The 20220-nt window shown below is 29.8% G+C and overlaps 1 protein-coding gene across 8 annotated transcripts in view; it reads left to right on the forward strand.

Moving 5' to 3' along the window:
* LOC106681580 (ATP-binding cassette sub-family C member 5) overlaps positions 1-20220 on the forward strand; it is a 59961-nt gene that overhangs the window by 33296 nt on the left and 6445 nt on the right. For all 8 annotated transcript variants that reach the window (XM_014421953.3, XM_067047978.1, XM_014421956.2 and 5 more), the window contains 15 exons: positions 1293-1429; positions 2665-2809; positions 4023-4219; positions 5631-5780; positions 7882-8008; positions 8119-8258; positions 8760-8848; positions 10204-10400; positions 12406-12555; positions 14520-14649; positions 14789-14945; positions 16957-17085; positions 17159-17250; positions 18811-18995; positions 19487-19649. In XM_014421953.3, the coding sequence (XP_014277439.1) occupies positions 1293-1429; positions 2665-2809; positions 4023-4219; positions 5631-5780; positions 7882-8008; positions 8119-8258; positions 8760-8848; positions 10204-10400; positions 12406-12555; positions 14520-14649; positions 14789-14945; positions 16957-17085; positions 17159-17250; positions 18811-18995; positions 19487-19649 (2188 nt within the window). The remainder of the gene's footprint in view (positions 1-1292; positions 1430-2664; positions 2810-4022; positions 4220-5630; positions 5781-7881; positions 8009-8118; positions 8259-8759; positions 8849-10203; positions 10401-12405; positions 12556-14519; positions 14650-14788; positions 14946-16956; positions 17086-17158; positions 17251-18810; positions 18996-19486; positions 19650-20220) is intronic.

Below are 20220 nucleotides of genomic sequence, written 5' to 3' on the forward strand. Positions count from 1 at the left end.
TATATTCTTTTATTCAATACCAGATCGGCCTGGTGGGCCAGTTGCTATAACAGTAAGATTTTTTTTGTTTAATAATAATTATGGAGAGGGTTATAGTCTCATGCAAAAGATACCTCTAACTATTTACTATGATATAAATATTGGACAATAATGATAAATTATAAAAAATATAAAAATAGTAATTCTTAAAAAGAGAGAAGCAGAAAAGTTAATAACAAAAACAATGAAATTTATAGATTTAATATAAACGATTGACTTCTCTAATGGGGGAAAAAGAAGTTACTTTAAGAAAAATACGAAGAGAAAAAATAAATAAAATCATAGTAATGCCAATAATAGAATAGATAAATATAGAATTTATAATATAATATCCTGCAGCAGCCTAAGCTTCAGTTTTCGAGATGAGGTTGGATTTTCCAAGTTGTAAGTCACTGCTCCTTTAACTTTCAGAAATTTTATGAACCGTTTTTTGATTAAGTCTTCTATTGATTCAATTTGTAGTACCCGATACAATTGGCTATTTCTCACAAACCAAGGAGTATCCACTGCGATTCTTAGGAACTTATTTTGAAATTATTATAATTTTTTCCATTTTGTAAGGGATGCTACTCCTCTGACTTCAAAGCTATACATTAATATTAGCCAAACTAAAACAGCTTATTCTTAATTTAAAACAATTTTGATCCTTTTTTCCTGTCAACTTTTATTCTTTAAAATTTCTCCAACGTTTCGGCCCTCAGGCCATTCTCAAGGAAACCACCTTCAATATTGATGTCATTTCTTTTTTAAATCTTTAAAAACAATATTGAACGTGGTATCCTTGAGAATGGCTTTAGGGCCGAAATGTTGGAGAAATTTTAAAGAATAAAAGTTGACAGGAAAAAAAGGATCAAAATTGTTTTGAATTAAGAATAAACTAAACCACTCTTAAACAATCATATATAAAATAATTAAAACAGCTTAATCATTCATAGCATTTTTTTTTTATATATTGAGAAATTTCAGCTTTTTTTTCAAAAAACAAAGTCAGACTAGATGATAATATTCTGTTGTCCTCTAGCTAGCTATATTTAATTTTGAGTCCCCTTTAAGTTTTTTTTTTTTTTTATGTAATCTGGGTTGTGAATAATTGGAATTTCATATTAGCCTGTAAATTATTATTACGTAGATCAAAGTAAAATGTAAATATAAACATTATGTGATTTGTTTGACATCACAGATAATCCAGCAAAGGTGTTACTTTAAAAAAAAAAAAAAATTCTTGACCTTATAGATTTATATATACTTTATAGAGTGTTATGCTGCTCAATGAACATACCACTCTTCTGTCAAGACCAGTAGATAAGTCGCAATCTATTTGTATAGCAGACGGAACCTTCGCTTATTATACTAACAGGAGAATGAGCACTGCTGCCAGCATGAAGAGGAGGTTAGTATCTTGGAAAAAATTGAAAAATAAAAATAAAATTTCCTTTAAATTTATTTTAAATTAATTAAATTGCATTTAAACCAAGAGTTATTTTTATTTTTCGTATTGTAAACTTAATAGAAGAACTATTTTTATTATTAAAGTAAGCCAGAGAAACATCAACATTACAATGTCGGGTGACTTATGATTGTTTACAGCCGTCTTTGTTTTTTTTGTTTTTTTGCTTAAGTCCTCCATTTGAGGACAGCCTCAGAGTGGGAATGTCAAGTTTCATTTCTTGAGGCTGCCGCAAAATAAATATGACCAGCCCAGGTGGGAATTGAACCCACAACCTTCTAAACCAAGTGCTCTGGGACCCTCACCCCAGCCTGCTCAGCTATCAGAAGGATAGTTCTCCACCCGTCTTTCTTATTGCTCTCTTATACTAATACAGAGTCAGTAGTCTCACATCAACAGTGCTAAAAGGACGTTACCTGTCTCAGATTTTTTTGCAAACTATTTTCTTCAGCAATGATATTACTTCGGACCTCTGACTACTCAATTCAGGGCCAACAGCTTGATTGTTTGCTTCAAGCTTTCAGAAAGTGCTAATATGAATATTTACCTTCAATATTTTGTTTTAATCTTGAGAAGAGACTTGAAATTAGACATTAATTTTTTTTATATTGTTTCATTTATATAGGAAGTAGATAAGTGACTGTATGAAGTAGATTGTTGGAAGATAGATCGGGTGGCGGTCAATAAAGATAGAAAACTCTATTTAATGTTAACCAAAAATATAAAAACAAGATAAAAACATTTTTTATTTAGCCTTGACGAAGCCCTGCAAAGTGGGGTGAAACGTTGTTTAAAATAAAATAGTTTTTTCTGCTATTTTTTCTTTATTAACCACCAACTGGACTATCTTCCTACAATTTCATTCATATATATTTTTCATTAAGATTTTCTTAAGTTTTTTCTTTTTTTTTTTTCTTTTTTTTTTGCTTATATGTATAAGATATATTTTTATGTAATCAGATTCTATTTTTTTTTTTTTTTTTAAAGTATCAAGAAGTTTCAAATAAAAGCCCTGTAATGTATTATTTATATTTCTTTTATTCAGAATTATATATATATTTATTTTTTTTCACAATACCAGCACAGGACGAGACAGGGCAAAATTATTCTTAGGTGTATTTTGTTATCTAACAAACTCCCCAACACTATTTATGAATCTTATTTTGTGATGTTTTCAGAAAAAGCGTCGCTGTTCAGAAAGCTGCCGAAGCTGAAAGAGCCAATGAGAATGAATTGGACTTGCTTAATCGTGCTGAGTTCGAACAGTCTTTGAATTCTAACTACAAAGAAATCCTTTTTGATATAAACTTTTTTGCTCCTAAGGTATGCTGTATAAAATAATTTTTTTACATTCTGGTTGTATAGTTTATGTATTGTAATATTTCAAGTATTTTAGATAAATATGTTGTATTTTGTAAATTTACACTTTATATACAACTATTTTATTTATCATATTTTTAAATGATTGATCATATTTTTGAAAATATGAAGGAGATGGTCGGGAGTGCGATCAAAAAGAAATAAAAAGTTAAAAAAAAAAACTAAGGCAGGGTTAAAAATTATGTAAATATAAGTACAAAAAAATGATATAAAAATGAACAAAAAGAAATAAAAATAAGATGTACAATAATAAGTGTACATAAAAATACTAATAAAAATTGGTTATTAAGTATTGAAATGGGAAACAAAAAAAATGAAAGTAGTGATAGAATGATAACAAAAACGTGAAAGGATAATAAAAAAATTTGGTGATGATAATAAAATCTTGGAATAAAAATGGCAAGCCAAATTAACGAGTATTAAAAAAAATAAATAAATAAAAAGGAGGAGAGTAAAATTATTGAGTCTTAATTAAGTTTAATATATTGCTGTAGGTATGTGAGATACAGTTTTTATCAATTTTGCGGCTAACAGTAGCCAAAAATTTAGAAAACATGATAGGTAACATATAAAGTCAAAGAAAGTAATGGTGAATGACAAAAAATGAATAAATAGGACACGAGTTTGACGTTAAACTGCCAGGTGCATGTGCATTGTGTTGTTCTTTTCAGCCAATCTGTTGAACTTTTCTTATCACTATAGTGATGAAATATTTTTTTAATTAACCTAACCTTCATATGCTTGAGCCTTTCACTTGACAGGATGACTAACTCCAATAAAATGATTCTTAGTATTTTAATATCTTATAACATTATATTGGAGTGGGTAGCTCATTAGCAAGGCAATGGACTACTAACTCCAAGGACCCGGGTTTGAATCTGGCTGTGGCAGATAATTATTATCTGTTACCTCTAGCTATAGAGTCACCCCTGTGGTTTCGAGAGCCCTCCGGGGTCCACCCAGACTCATAAAATGGGTAAAAATTTGGCGGTCGAGGACGATTCTGACCAAATCACCCCTTGCACAACCGTTGGCCTAGTAACAGTACTTCCTTACAAATTGCTGCACCCCTGACCGTTCAAGGGTTGTAGTGGTACAGATTTAATTTAATTTAATAACATTATATTATTTTAATCATTATTGTTCTATCTTTTAGAGGAGTTTAATCGGTGTGTGTGGTCCAGTCGGAAGTGGCAAGTCATCCCTCCTTGCTGGTATCCTTGGTCACCTGTACATGACGAGAGGTAAATTGTGTCGAGAAGGTGCGTGTGCTTACGTTTCTCAACAACCATGGCTTGTCAATGCGACAGTACGTGAGAACATCTTGTTCGGAGAGAAATTCATAGCCAGGAAGTAAGTGTTAACGTAGAAAACCTATTGTAACTTTGGGTAATATATTTTTTTATAACAGTTTAACTTTTCAGACACTTTTATTAACCTGTTATTGGAAGCTATCAATAGTAAATGTAAGTAAATAAGAACTGAGTCGTGTTTATAAAACTAGTTTACCATTGGATTTTCCTATTTCGTGTATGAAAAGATCCTATTTAAAAACTCTGAATGACTTTTAACATGAGTAGATTCCTAGTTTGTTATTATTTAACCGTTTTAGTAAAGTATCACTTTGTATAAAATAGAATTTAATTTTTTTTTTTTTTTAAATGTGGCATGAAAAAATTAGATTGGAGTGATAACATGTAATGAATTAAACTTATTTAATATTAATAAAATTAATAAACTGAGTTGAACTTTAATAATACTAATTTATTTTTTTCTGTTGAATATTCTTGTCTGATTTCATTTATAATTTCAATGTTTTCTTGAATAATTTTTAAAATTAACTCACGATACAAAGGCAGAAATAAGATTTCATAATTTTTGCTTAGTTTGAAAAAGGAAATAGAGGTAATTTCATGCTCCAGATTTTTACTTTCACTTACCAATGGAATATATAGTAAGGGAAGTATTGTGATCATACAAAATTTCGAATTCGAGTTTTTGACGGATATATACGAAAAATTTTAAAAGATACAGAGAAGCTCCTATCCAATATGCAGGTCCATCTTGCAGTGTTGAAAGCATTCTTTATGTCTAGGATTTGGTGATTGCGGCATAACACTTAGCACCTATCCTCCACCTTACTCCTGTGATTGCTGTACAGACAGTTCAGATTGTATGTGTTAGAGGTGTTAATTAATTTTAATAATCGAAGCCTTTTTATTGATGATGATGGTGAGGTACTGTGAAGTTAGGTGGATGTTATACAAAAAACAAAAGTAAAAAACGTTTCAGTAAATTGCGGAGATGTGATTCAGTAATTTTACTAACAAGTTGTTTAGGTTTTCTCTCCATTCTACATTTCTTACCTCATCTGTTTTTCCCAATTTCCAGGGAATCGCTATACTCACTCATTATAGAGAAAATTAATTTACTTTATTCCCAAATTTTAGATGACTGCCTAACTTTAACTAGGTTAATTAAGATTAAGGTTTTCTTCATTACTAGCATCATCACCATATTCCTATATTATGAAGGCCTTAGATTGCTTTCTTACATTAAGGAGCCCTTAGTCATTATTACTTTGCCATGAGATGGCAGAATATTTTATTGTTTAATTATAAATTATCAGTTATCAAGCTTCAACTCTTTTACACTGACCATTGTACCAGTTATTTATATCAGTTAGTGTAGCGGTGAAAAAATTTGAGGCATGTCTATGAAATATAAAAATCATTTCTATGTATTTCAACTTGTACTATTACAGATACTATGATGTTGTTCAGTGTTGTGATCTTGGCATAGACATAGATTCATTACCTGGAGGTGACAATACAGAAGTCGGAGAACGAGGCATCAATTTGTCAGGGGGCCAGAAACAAAGAATTTCTTTAGCAAGAGCTCTTTACTCTGACAGGTAACAATTATAATATTCTATTATACACTGAAGGTATCAATTATAATATTCTATTATACACTGAAGGTATCAATTATAATATTGTATTATACAGTGAAGCTTTTCCTAACATAAACCCCTCTCCAATTGATATGTCTCCGTATGAATACTATTGTTGGAGCAATGGACTTTTCGTGAATGAAAATATACAAATCTCTTTCACAGAGTAAAAAAAAATAGTCGTTGGATCAAGTTTAAAATATACAGAGGACCTGAAAATGAAGACCTCAAAGAACTAAAATAATACAGAAAATGAAATAATAAAGATAATGCACTTTCCAAATGATATACCAATTTAATAATATTGAAACATAAATAAATAATTATACCCTATTATTATTACAAAATATGACTGTGTTATAAAAAAAAGAAATATAGGGTGTTTTTTTAAGCCCGATAGAACTTGAAATTGTAAAAAATAACACAAAAAATTAAATTGTAATCAAAATTTTTTTTTTATTCGAAAGATCAATACGTGACATTAACATTTGAAAATGATTTCGGGCATATGGGCACCGCGGCTGTTCTTGACGAAGCGCATTCTGTAAAATTGTGTTCAGCGATGAGCCGCATTTTTGGCTTAACGGGTTTGTTAATAAGCAAAATTGCCGCATATGGTCGTGCGATTTGACACCTCTCGATTATTTCCTGTGGGGCTACGTGAAGTCACTGGTTTATGCTGATAAACCAGCAACAATTGACGCCTTGGAGGCCAGCATTGTTCGTGTTATTCGTGACATACGGCCAGCAGTGCTCGAAAAAGTGGCCCAAAATTGGACGTCCAGAATGCGCTTCGTCAAGAATAGCCGTGGTGCCCATATGCCCGAAATCATTTTCAAATGTTAATGTCACGTATTGATCTTTCGAATAAAAAAAAAATTTTGATTACAATTTAATTTTTTGTGTTATTTTTTACAATTTCAAGTTCTATCGGGCTTAAAAAAACACCCTATATATTTATTTGACTCAAAATGTACTTTTATCCATCTCATTTTCAAATATTTTTCGAGGATAATATCCCCTTTGCCTTGAGTCGGAAGTGTAGTGTGCCACACTTGGTTTAATTTCTTTGCTTAGTGGTCTGTCAACTTCTATGGGTTGGGAACTACTGATTTAGATGCATTGTAATTTAAACCTTTTAGTGTTCGATTCTAATAAATGTGGCAGCTAAGTTTTCTTTGGCCAAGAGATAAAATTACCAATCTAAAGGGATGTTGAAAATTAAGAAAACCATGGCTTTGTGTTTTGATATAAATATGTACATATCTTGAAATTATTATTTTTATAATAATAAAATTTAAACCCGCAATATTGTCTTCTCATTGAATAAATTATTATTATTTAACTAATAGAATCAGTCCAGTTCGGGAACAGTAAACAAAAAGAATTAGTACTGCTGAGATGAATGAATCACATGGAGCATGTAAAATGCTGATAATAATTTATAATTTTATGAAAGTAATTTCATTGACAAATAGATGAGTAGTCACTTGAATATGGAAAATTTGATCTAATTTATGAATAAAATATGGATAAAGTTTTAAGGGTGTATTTTTCCCATAAGGGAGCAAGATCGTTCAGTGGGTGAGGTACTGTCTTCTATTTTCAAGAAGCCAGTTTCGAATCCGGCTATGGCAGATAATTATTTATTCTGATACTATGGCCATGAGTCAACCCTGTGGGTTCGGGAGCCCTTCTGGGGCCCACATCGCCTCTACAAAGTGGGTACCCTTAATTGGGAAAAACCTGGCGGTTGTGTGTGTTCTTCAACAAATCACCTCCTTGTATAAATGTTTTAAGATAAACAATTCAACATAAAATTGTTTTGAAATCAGTTGGGTTGTATTGGCTCAGATTTAAATTTAATTTAAATGAAACTTCATTCAAACTAATTTTAGTGAATGAATTTTTTAAAAGTGCTTCTCAGAAGACTGGTATGGATAAACTCGTTGAACACTTATCTCTCTGTTGAAGAGGGGTTTCAGTATACTGATTTTACTGCAATTATTATATTATACCATATATTAATTCTTTATTGTAAAAATTATTTTTATTGTTTTAGGGATATATACCTGCTGGATGATCCATTGAGTGCAGTAGATAGTGAGGTTGCTAATACTATTTTTGAGAAAGCAATACTGAAAGCTTTACATTCTAAAACTGTTGTATTTGTATCTCACCATGTAAAAGTGAGCTATTTATTTTCGCAATATAATAAAATAATTTTTTTATGATGTTATATTATTGTACTAAATGTAGTATCACATTTCTTTAAATATTTATTTTTTCTTTGATATAGTTTTTAAACGAATGCGATGAATTAGTCATCATGAAAGAAGGAAGAATTGTTGAAAGAGGAACACCTGGCGATTTGTCTAGCCGAGAAAGTGAATATAAATTGATAATGGAATCTTTCTCCAGAATAGATTTAGAAGCACAGTTGAGTAATATTCATTATTTTAGTAATAATATACATTATTTTTTTTAGTAATAATATACATTGATTTTTTTATAATAATGATTTAGATTATTTTTTATAGTAATAATATACATTATTTTTTTTAGTAATAATATACATTGATTTTTTTATAATAATGATTTAGATTATTTTTTATAGTAATAATATACATTCATTTTTATAATAATAATATACATTATTTTCTATTATAATAATATCATGCATTTTTTTATAGTAATAATATAGATATTGATTTTTATAATAATAGTAATATGCATTATTTTTATTATAATAATATGAGTTATTTTTTATAATAATAGTATGCATTATGTTTTTATAATAATAATAGTTTTTAATAATAATAACATGCATATGCATTCATTTTTATAATAACAATGTGCATTATTTTTATAATAATAATACGCATTATTTTTTCCTTGGTTTATTTATTTATTTTTTAATCCATTTTATTTATTTTACAGGGATGAGGATGAAGTTGAAGAATCGAAAGCAGCTTTAAATCACAGAAAGAAGTCAACTGATAATGGAAAGAAAAACTTTAAAGTTGGTGGTATGTTATTTAATTTCTTTTTTAAATTCAAATTCATTTCCATAGGGGTATCCCATCTTCCTTTAATAATAATATATATTTATATATATATATATATATAAAACCTCAGATGTGATAAATCACCGATTTTTACTTCAACTTATTATATATGAAATATAATGTTCGAACAAAAAAAAAATCACAAAATGGAAAAATGATATTTATAATTTTTGTTATGACTAGTTTGAACTTGATTTAGTTCAATTTGCGCATCATTTTTTTTTCCTATTCAAGTACTGGGGAGCCCAACCTTTTTGTTTAAAGGGCCACTACTCGGGGTTCTCCATATTGAGGCATACCACAACCCTGGATTCCCCATATTGAGGCATACAAATTTTCAAAATGGCATCCCTGTAAAGTAGCTTTAATTTTGTTTATTTGAAACAAATAACCATATCTCAATGTTAATAATAATGGAAAATGGATAAATATAAACTATGAAAGAATTTGATCATTTACAAATAGAGAAATATTTTTCCCAGATTGAAAACAAATTTCCGGAAATGAGAGTAGTAATATAAAGATATAATATAATTTACCATTAACCATTAGAACGCCAAAGATTTTAGAAAAATTAATATCTAACTTATTAAGTTGTAGAAGGTAACGGGGATTGACGGAAAACTCAGATATAAACAGTTTGTTCCAATTTGAGTTAGACTATTATAATAAATGTTGTAATAAAGGAATACTTAAATAAACATTTATTTTCATAAAAATAAATCAGATGTTAATGATAAATACAAGATTGAAGAGCTATGGTTTTCTTATATGTATTGAGGGTTTTATCACGAGTTAATATTGAGAACAATCTCTGATTCTGTATCTGCAGATACAAACTGAATTAAATACACTGCTTTAGCAATCTTTACAATTATTCACAATAGATTCCCTTTTGCTCTATTTTTTTTATCAGAGTTGAGAACTTTCATCCTCTTTCACAAATATAGAACTCTCATTGTCTCCCCCATATATCTTTGAAACATATTGGAACTTTACCTTCGATACCATATCTCCGCTACCTACATCTGTTCTAAGGAATCTTCTTCGGTCACCAAACTAAGAAACTCTTTGTCTGCCCTTCAGGTCCTCTCACTTCCATAGCTTTCTTGGCTCATTTAAGCTATCATATATTGTCTGATCCACTGCTCTATTGTCAAACTAGCAGGAAGAATGTGCAGTGTAGTTTTGTCACTCTAAGTGTTCTCATGTTTCCATATTAGGTTTAGCTAGTCCCCTTTCGGACATTAACTTATAAAATGACAGAATATTGCTTAGATATTTTCTCTTTGTATTTTCATTTATTTTATTTTCAGCCAAGCAAGATGGGATGCTAATAAAAGAAGAGGTAAAAGAACAAGGCGAAATACAGTTTAGTACTTTTCTCAGTTACATAAATGCCTGTGGAGGATGGTTTCTGTTTTTTTCTTTGATAATTGTAATGGTGATGAATATGGGTTCCTCGGCTTTCAGCTCTTGGTGGTTGCACGAGTGGATAAAAGCTGGCAGTGGAGTGAGTTTTTTTTTTTTGTATACAATTTATATATTTTAATGAAGGAAGATATTCTGGGATGGTAGTAAAAATATATAGTTCAAAATATTTATTCGAAGATCGTTTATTGTGTGTAGTATATAAAATGAAGATGGCCTGGGTGCAGTCGAAAGAACTCAAATAGTAATACAACTTTTTATTATGAGCTAACCTTTTGCTCCACTTTGTAGGACTTCCTCAGGGCTAATAAAGATATAAACAACAAAAATAATGTAACAAACCAAGAGAATAGATAACAAAGATAAAAGTAAGCTAAGCTATGGCTAAAAATGATTTTAAAAATGTGAAAATTTATGTAAAATTGAACAAAGTAAATAAAATAAAATTAAAATAAGATGTACAGTAAAAAGTATAAATAAACAAGAATTACAAAAAGGTTTTATTAATATATATAATATAACTTAGGCTATTATGGTTGTAGGCAATTAATGAAAACGGAAATAATAAGTAAAAATGAAATATAAAAATATAGTAAACACTTAAGGATGAGAAATAAGAATTAAATAAAGGAATGAAGAATTAAATAAGTAAAATGATAAAATGTTGGCTCTTGATTAACAGTTTTATTATTTTATTACTATTTGAGTTGTTTTGACCGCACCTAGACCATCTTCCTTTTATATTATATTATTTTTTTATTATATACCAATGTTTCGACCCACTCTGCAGGCCTTCTTCACTAGGGTTAAAAATCAAGATACTAAAGACTAAAGAATATTGTAAACTATAATAGGGCTCTAATTTGTAGTAAAATAGGGTAGGACTGTTTAGTTTTTTGTATTTTGTTTAAACTTACAGATATACTTACTATTACCATTTAGTTGGCTATTGAGTGTAATCCTGACCAAATCATATCCTTGCTTGACCATTGGTTTTGAAACAGCACTTACTATTGAACCTAAGATTCTTTATGGTTTACTTTTTTTTTCTACCATTAACTATAACTTACATCGGAAGCCAATAAAAATCAAATTTATGATGATATACAGTATAATCTTGGTAATCCAAACTTCGGTACTCCGAACACTCTAGTAATCAGAACTGGCATTGAAAAAAACAAAAGTTACTTTTTTTGAGAAAACTCAACAGTCAATTAAATTTTTGCTAAATAAAACTGCAAGGGCATTTTTAACTTCTCGATCTATAGGCAAGTTTTTGTAATCACCATGAAAATCGAAAGTGGAAATTTTGACACACACAGTTTCGATATCGGGTAATCTAATTTCTATGGAATCCCAAATAAACTTCTCAATGACCGCCTACATAGAACATGGCTGAGGGGCCGCCCGAAGCTTTGATGGTTGGATGGTGTTAAAGAGGATTCAAGGACCCTGCTCGGAGTGAGGAATTGGAGAGCAGCTGCAGTTAACAGATTAAACTGGTGGAAGCTGCGTGAGGAGGCCAGGATCCAGTAATGGGTTGTCGTGGCGATTGAAAAAAACAAAAAAATAAATCATTTGTTTCTCTAAAACTAATTTAATTAATAGTAGAAATATGTACAATGCAGATTTTATTGGTGAACTAAACTTTTTTTTTTTTTAAACATCTTAAATCACATTTTAAATAAATCTATACACAGAATATTTTTTTCACTTATAAATGAACAATCTTATAATTTTAACAAATTAAATCATCACTTAGCATTACTGAGGATGTAAAAAAAAAAAAAAAAAAAAAAAAAAGTAGCCACCCACAATATGGCTAGTGACCAGCGATGTTATAAGCTTCATTGCAACTGTCGAATTTCCGAAAATGTGTGTAAAAAAATTAAATAAATAAACATAGTTATGTTCATTCAAATTATATTTTTGTATTCCATTTTTCTTAATACTTTCTTTAATCCAAACTTTTCAGTTATCTAAAGACCCCCTGCAATTAATTTGAATTACCGAGATTACACTATAGTTCAATAATATTCTCTAGATTAGTAGATATTATTTACTTACATATTTCTATTTTGTTTCAGAATGTCACTTACACTGATGCAAACAATAATACACTCTTGAGCGATCGTATTATTGATAATCCTGATTATGGCATGTATAGGAATGTTTACGGCTTCACCATCTTAGCAATTTTATTTACAAACTTAATACGTGGTTATGTTTTTACTAAGGTATGCTTATTTATTTGATTATCATTAATGTTAACTATTCTCAACAGGTTTATATTATTTAATTCAGTGTTCAAAATTTAATTTATTTTAATTTTTATTTCAAGTATTATGTTTATATTAATTTTATTATTTCAAGGGGAAAAAATCAATAGTCCCACTTCTTTAAATCTTTGTTGTAATGGTCCTCAAGATAGTATCCTGGGTCCCAATCTCTAAATGGTTATTCCCATTCTTATATTGCTGATATCTCAACCCACCTTAACACAGTCCTAACAACGTATGCTAATGCCACATGTGTGGTGTCTGTAAACACAGTCACCCATAACATCCATTAAAGAATGGTGTCTCAACTGGAGAATCAAAGTAAATCCTAACAAATCCCATTAGATCACCTCTCCTCTCTGTCGTTAACCTCTACTCTCCTGTCCTATAGTATCTTTTTTTAATATTCCACTAAAGCTTGTTGAACAGATTCGCTACTTAGGACTCTATCTTGGTAAGAGACTTACTTGAAATCCCCATTCTAACTGAAACGACAAGAAACTGCTCATAGATTCCGATTACTTCAACACTTACTTGACAAATGCTCTAAACTTCCCATTTACTACAAAATACTCTTATACACTATGGTAATCAGGAATTGAGTTTTGGAGCTTCACCAAATCATCCAATCTTTACAATTCAAAATCCTTGATGCTCCTTATTACGTCAGAAATCAACTCATTCATAAAGCCCCCGACATCCCATTTGTTACAGATTTAGCCTCAAATAGATACCTATATATGAAATAGACCTTTCATTCCAAAATCCTTACCTACCCAAACCCATTAGTTCATAATCTTCCATCCTTATCAATCCCTGGTAATCCTGCAAGGCGTCTGAAAATAAGATGGGTTCGGGATATAATTATAATTATAATATATGTATATATAGTTGACCGTAAAAATTGATATATAAGAAGATAGTCAGGGTTGCGGTCAAAAGAGAAACAAAAATAGTTTACAACTATTTATTTTCCGACGTTTCGCCCCACTTTGCAGGGCTTCATCAGCTTCATCTTTATTTTTTTTTTTTCCTTCCCCGTATTGTTTTTGTTTTATGTGCATCTCCTGTACTTTTTTAGCTGTATATTTTACATATTTTTATAAAGAAATTTTATTCTTGCCTTTGTTACTTGTTTTTATTCTTATCATTATATCTTATCTTTGTATTTTTATTCTTATCATTGTATCATTTTGTATCTTTTTAGCCCTGATGAAGCCCTGCAAAGTGGGGCGAAACGTCGGAAAATAAATAGTTGTAAACTATTTTTGTTTCTCTTTTGACCACAACCCTGACTATCTTCTTATATATAATTATAATATTTTTATTATTTATGGTCTTAAAATTTATTATATTTAATATATCCTATCTGTTATTATTAGGTTGAATTTAGCTTAAAAGCCGAAAATGTTCCATTATAGCATAGGTATAAAAAAGTGGGAAGGTTTTGAGTTTTTCCTTAAAATAATTCAAAGTTGTTTGAGCCGATTTCATCATATTATTTATTTAAAACAAAAATTAAGCGATTAATTTTTAATTACAGTTGTCACTCAGTTGCCTATCACTTCTAAATGTTTTATCGATTTCTTAATTTGATTAAGAACCAGAGTGGAATAACCTCACCAGCCATGAGTTTGAGGAAAATTGTTTAAAATATTTTGCAAATTTTTATTAATCCACTCTTGTACTACCAACATATATCAAAGATATATTAAATATTCTTTTAAATTGGCTCTGTGTCATGGCTGGTTTCAAAATTTATAAAATTCTTTATATAACCATCAAATGGCATGATACAATATTTCGACACTTAGAACTCAATTTTTCAAACTCTACTCATCACTCTAACATTACCTTAGCTATTCTCAGCAGTCCACATTTTGAGAAACATTGGCTTGCTATATTCATAGTTACATTTTTAGGTTACGTTAAAGGCTTCTGCAAAGTTTCACAAAACTCTCCTGAACAAATTAATGAAAACCTATCTATCATTTTTTGAAAGCACACCAGCCGGAAGGATTCAAAATCTCTTTGCGAAAGACATCGATGAGGGTGAGTTTTTGTTATGTTACGTTTATTTATTGTTAATGCTGATTTTCTGTTACCTTGTAATTTAATTTTAAATTAAACTATTTAGTAGATTATAGGAAATATTACTATTAATATATATATTACTTTTTTTTTTTTTTAGTTGAAACAAAACTTCCTTTGACGTTAGAAAGCTTGATACAGGGACTAATGAACACAGTTTTTTCAGTGTTATTCATCTGTATGGCATTTCCACTTTTTGCCATTTTTTTGTTGTTATTATGTTTGGTTTATTATTTCATAGTTCATCGAGCTTTCAGGTATTTATTGTTATTCTTTTTAGTTTTCTTATTATTTATCTTAATTGTTATCTTAGTTTTTAATTTTTATTAATCATTTAAATTGATAATTGAGGTTTGCTGGTGAAAACCGCACTGGACAAATAAAAAGGTTAAAGTGAGTTATACGACATTATTATGTTCCAATTATTAGTTGTACTTTGTAAGCCTTTAAAATTAAAGCTGTTTCGGTGGGTAGATGTTCAAAAGGAATCTTTGTTAGCCCAACCGTGAGGAGTAATGAGAACAGAAGAAATGAACTTTTAAATTTTGTTATTGTTGCATTTGGAAATAAAATATACAAAAATGCTAACATATAAACAAGGAAAAAAAATTAACTTAACCAAACTATTACAATAATTAACATTAAGGTTTAACAAAGAAAAAAAGTCTATATATCATGATGGGTGATGGATGGAACATCTTGCTGTTGGTAGAATGTTTATGTCCTCGTGGAGGTAGATTATTAAAAAAAGGGTTTGTCAGCCTGCCTTTTCCTCATGGAGGATGAGCCAATGTAGTCCGCCTGCTGTGGCCAGAAGTAATTTTGTCAAAGGAGATGGCCAAACTGCTGGCTACTAAGACTGGGTATTGAAAAGAGATACTTGTGCTGATGTATTTTCACATAATGATGTGACCCAAAGTTATTGTTTTGTACATCGGCCGTATAAATGTTAACAACCAAGAGTAAATTTTCTTTTTTTTAACATAATAGCAACCCTGTGTTAGATAATCAATTATTAGACCATATGTTGGCCACAACAATAACGATTCAGCGAAAAGCCCACAAGCCTAGAATGCTTCGAGGAATTCTTGTCATATTAGTCGCTCCAGTACCCTTTCCACCTTCAAATCCCACTTATTCCTTCACTATCTGTCCATCTGAATCTAAAGGAATTGAAATGAATGTTCTGGTTTTTGAAAAAAGTTTTTATATCGATGGAATATTTTTTTATTACTATTTTTTTTTAAAACTCATTTAAGTGAACTACTATTCTAGTATTTTATAGTAAATGGAGGTTCTTTTATTCATTAAACATTTGTAAATATGAACTTTAAACATCATGTGCTGTTAATTGTCAATTATCTTCTTCTTTTTTTATTCAATTTACTATTATATTCTAATCCGGCTGGGCAGAAAATTGTTTTCTGTTACACTGTAGGCGTGAGTCAACCCTGTGGGTTCTGGAGCCCTCCCTGGGTCCACCCAGCCTCATAAATTGGGTACCCTTGATTAGGTATAAATCTGGCAGTCGAGGGTGATTCTGACCAAATCACCTCCTTGCACAACCGTTGGTCTAGTAACAGTAGTTCCTTACAAAGTACTGAACCCCCGACCCTTCATGGGTTGTAGCGGTACAGATTTTAATTTTTTTTTTTAATTTACTATTATAAACTAAATCTTGGTTCAGTATTAATTATTTTATTTTATTTATTTATTGATTTTTTCCCCTCTATTATACAATTTTTTTAATACTTTTTTGTGTTGTAAATGGATGTTCTGTTATTAATTTTAAAATTTGTAAATTTGGTCTTTTAACATTATTCACGCTTTATTTTATTTTTTTCAATATATTAGAAGGTTACATTTTTATTTAATATTATTTGATTATTTCTTATATTTTTTGCTTTATACTCGTAAGACACTAAAGCCTAATTTTTATTTTCTGTATTATTATCCTGAAGGAATCCATTCCAGAATAAATAAAGAATTTTATTATTTTTAGTCTTTGTCATAAAGCAGATTAAAAAAAAAAAAAATTGATACTTGAAAGATAAGCTTCCCCCCCCCATTTTTTGAAATTAATAGTCAACTCGATTTACACTAATCCTCAATTTTCCTCACATTTTTGTTCTAATCAGATAAGCTATTCCCAAAATATAGAGGTTTAAAAAAAATACATTTGCGCACATATAGATATTCAGAAATATGTAAATATTATTTACTGCAATTACGATATCTTATTTTTTTTATATGTTTTACAAATTGTAGAGCCGGGCTTCGTGAATTGAAGAGACTTGACAACTTAACACGCTCTCCTGTGTTCAGTAACGTTTTAACTACAGTTCAAGGTTTGGACACTATTCATGCGTTCGGTAAGGAGCAGGGATTCATTCAGAGGTAATTATCAATAGAAACTTTATTATTTTTTTCTTGTATCTTTGCTGCTATTTATAATATAACGTAATTTTAGGTTTACATCATCATTCGACTTCAATTCTGTTTGTTTCTATATGTCAAGTGTGGCCAACAGGTGGATAGCGCTTCGTGTTGATACTGTAGCAGGTAATACTATTTTGATTTTATTTGTGTACAGAGTGTTCCGTAATGAGGGAAAAATTGAAAAATAAGGTGGAATCCATTACAAAAACAACTGCAAATTTAGTAATCTCTTTTAATCACGTCTAGTTTGATCCCTAACACCATCTTGAATTGCTTTGAAATAACAGTCCCTATCCACTACATCTAGCTTTATGTACGTTATCTACTCTTCTAGTTGAATAAAATAACTTAAATAATAATAAATGGGTGTAAAACCTGAAACTTATCCTCAATGGGTGTCCCATATCATACATTTAGGAATGCAAAGTCAAAAGTTAGCTCTCGCCACTCTTGTCTGTGCGTCCGTATACACAAATACTTTTTTCAACTATGGTTTATTCTAGACCTTAATATTTACAAGTAAATTCAGGATTTATATAGAGGGTTAAATATTGAAATAAAAACTATGTAGTTAAATTAAAATTTATTGTTAATGAGAATGGGTATAAAAGTTAATTTTATTGTGCTTAACAAGCTTATTGAATTATTAGATTTAGAGTTTTTTTAATATTATAAAAATAGTCCGGTTTGGCTTATGTATTACTGCCCATTTGGAGAAGCTTTATTAGTTAGTTTTCACTAATAGGTAGGGGTATTCATGATTTTTAGTTAAACATGTTATAGAATGTTAAATGGAAAAACTTATGTTAACTGAAGAAATATTTCCTTCTTTTACTATGTTAAAACGATATAACATGATTGAGAGTCTGTTTAGGTCAGTTAAATGGAGAATGACGTCAAGCAACAGACCAGCTGAGCTCGTCACCATTTGGTTTGTTGTTGTAGGAACAAGCAATGTAGTATTATACATTACCTGCACGCAGTTTGTGTTTTGCTTGTGATAGTATTGTTTTGGATGTATTTATACTAGCTCATCTTGTTTCTCTTCCTCACAAGTTAAAAGATCAACAAGACACTCAGGGGCCAAGCTTTCACAACTTTCATTTTTCCTTTAATTTAGGCATGTTGTAATAAATTACTTTAATCAAAACTTAGAAGTAAACAAAACGAATTTTTTTAGAAGGAAAGGTTACAAGACAAGTAAGTCGCTCAGAAAATCCGCTAGGAGCAGTTATCCATTTAACATGACTTTAAATAAGACTGCTCACAATCCTATACTTTTAACATTTAAGATGGTAAAACATTTTACATTTAACACAACATCATGAATACCCTTAATATCAAAATTTACTTTAGTTTTAATTGAGTTCAAAATACCATTAGAGTTTTAAATAAATACATTTTTGAATTGTATTAGTGAAAGTAATAATAACCGTCATAAAAATTTGGAAACGATTCCACTTTATTGGAAAACCCTTTAAAATATTATTTCTCAACAACGGGTTGAGATAGTAAGGTGTGGTTAGTGATATTGAACTAAACATTTGGTAAATTATTTCTCCTTTAATTACTGAAATTTTTCTGGAACAACTCCATAGATTAGTTTGGCATTTAGAAGCTGACACCCTTTGTAATAAAAATAAAGTAAAGTTCTAATAAATTCATTTTGTTCTTTATTCACAGTGCTCATCATATTTGGTGCTTCACTTTTTTCGATTGTGATGAAAGGCAGTGTACCAGCATCTTTGGCTGGATTGGCAATAGCTTATGCGACAACTTTAAGTGGCATGCTGCAGTTTACTCTTCGCCTCGTTACAGATAATGAAGTCAAATTTATTTCTGTCGAGAGAATTAACACTTACATTGGTGTATGTATTAATTGCTCACCTGTTTATATGTATAAAATCCTCCTAATTTTATCAAAATACCGTTTTTATCTCTAACTAATTTTTTTGTTTTTAACTTATTTATCTGTTTCTAGGTTAATAATATACTTTTAACTTATTTATTTGTTTTTAACTGTATTACTGTGGCTATTTCATTTTTATTTATTTCTACATTTTTATTTATTCATAACTTCATTATCGAACTCGCAACCTTTGGGTTGGCAGACAGGCACGTTACCATACTGTGCTGCACAGGCACGTTACCAATAATGCTGCACGTTGCAATGTGCACCAACAATGCACCCCTGTTTGTGCAGCATTGTTGGTTAAATTAAGCATTTCTCTCAACTCTTTTTTTTTTTTTTTTTTTTCATTTTTTATTTAAAATCAAATATTTATCATGTAACTTGCTGATAATCATATTGCTTATATAATTTTCAAATTCCAACTAATTTTAATTTTGTTATCTGTAGATTCTTAAGGAAGAAGGAGGACATGGACCAAAGGGTACGCCAAAAGAAACCTGGCCGGAGCTTGGAATCATTAGATTTCGCAAAGTCGAACTGAAGTACAAAGATGAAGCTGAACCAGTCCTCAAAGGAATCAGTTTTCACATTAGATCTGAAGAGAAGATTGGTAAAATATCATTATTCTATTGCATTATCAGAAAACATTAACAAAAAATATATAATTTCAAATATACCACTAAATTACACCATAATTGTCAACAAATATTAAAAACACACCCACATTCACACATATATATGTATATATATCATACGGCGAGAGGTTTTGATTTTGGTTTGTCACTAAACGAATGTAAAATAAAGCAAACATAAAATGTGTTATGAATAAAAAAGGGTTCAAAAGAAATATATAAGTGAAATAAAAATGTTAATAATTTCGGTAGTGGCAAACCCATATCGAACTGTCTCATCCCTCATGCCAACTATTGAGGTTGAAAACATTTACAAGTTTTACATTTTTATTAACATATTTGTGACATTTAGGTCCTAAGTAATTGGCCATTCTCTAAAACACAGTCCTTCCTCATCCCAGTCACACTACTGAAATATAGCTTATGCATATAATACATAGTTATTTTACAGCACAATTATTTTTAGAATGGTTGAATATCAAGGAAAAAAATAACAGTTCAAAGTAAATGTTGGAATACAATATATATATATATTTCGATTTAGATATT

The sequence above is a fragment of the Halyomorpha halys genome, unplaced genomic scaffold (assembly GCF_000696795.3).
Source record: "Halyomorpha halys isolate HHAL.00 unplaced genomic scaffold, Hhal_1.1 Scaffold349.1, whole genome shotgun sequence".
In the NCBI taxonomy this organism is placed as follows: Eukaryota; Metazoa; Arthropoda; class Insecta; order Hemiptera; family Pentatomidae; genus Halyomorpha; species Halyomorpha halys.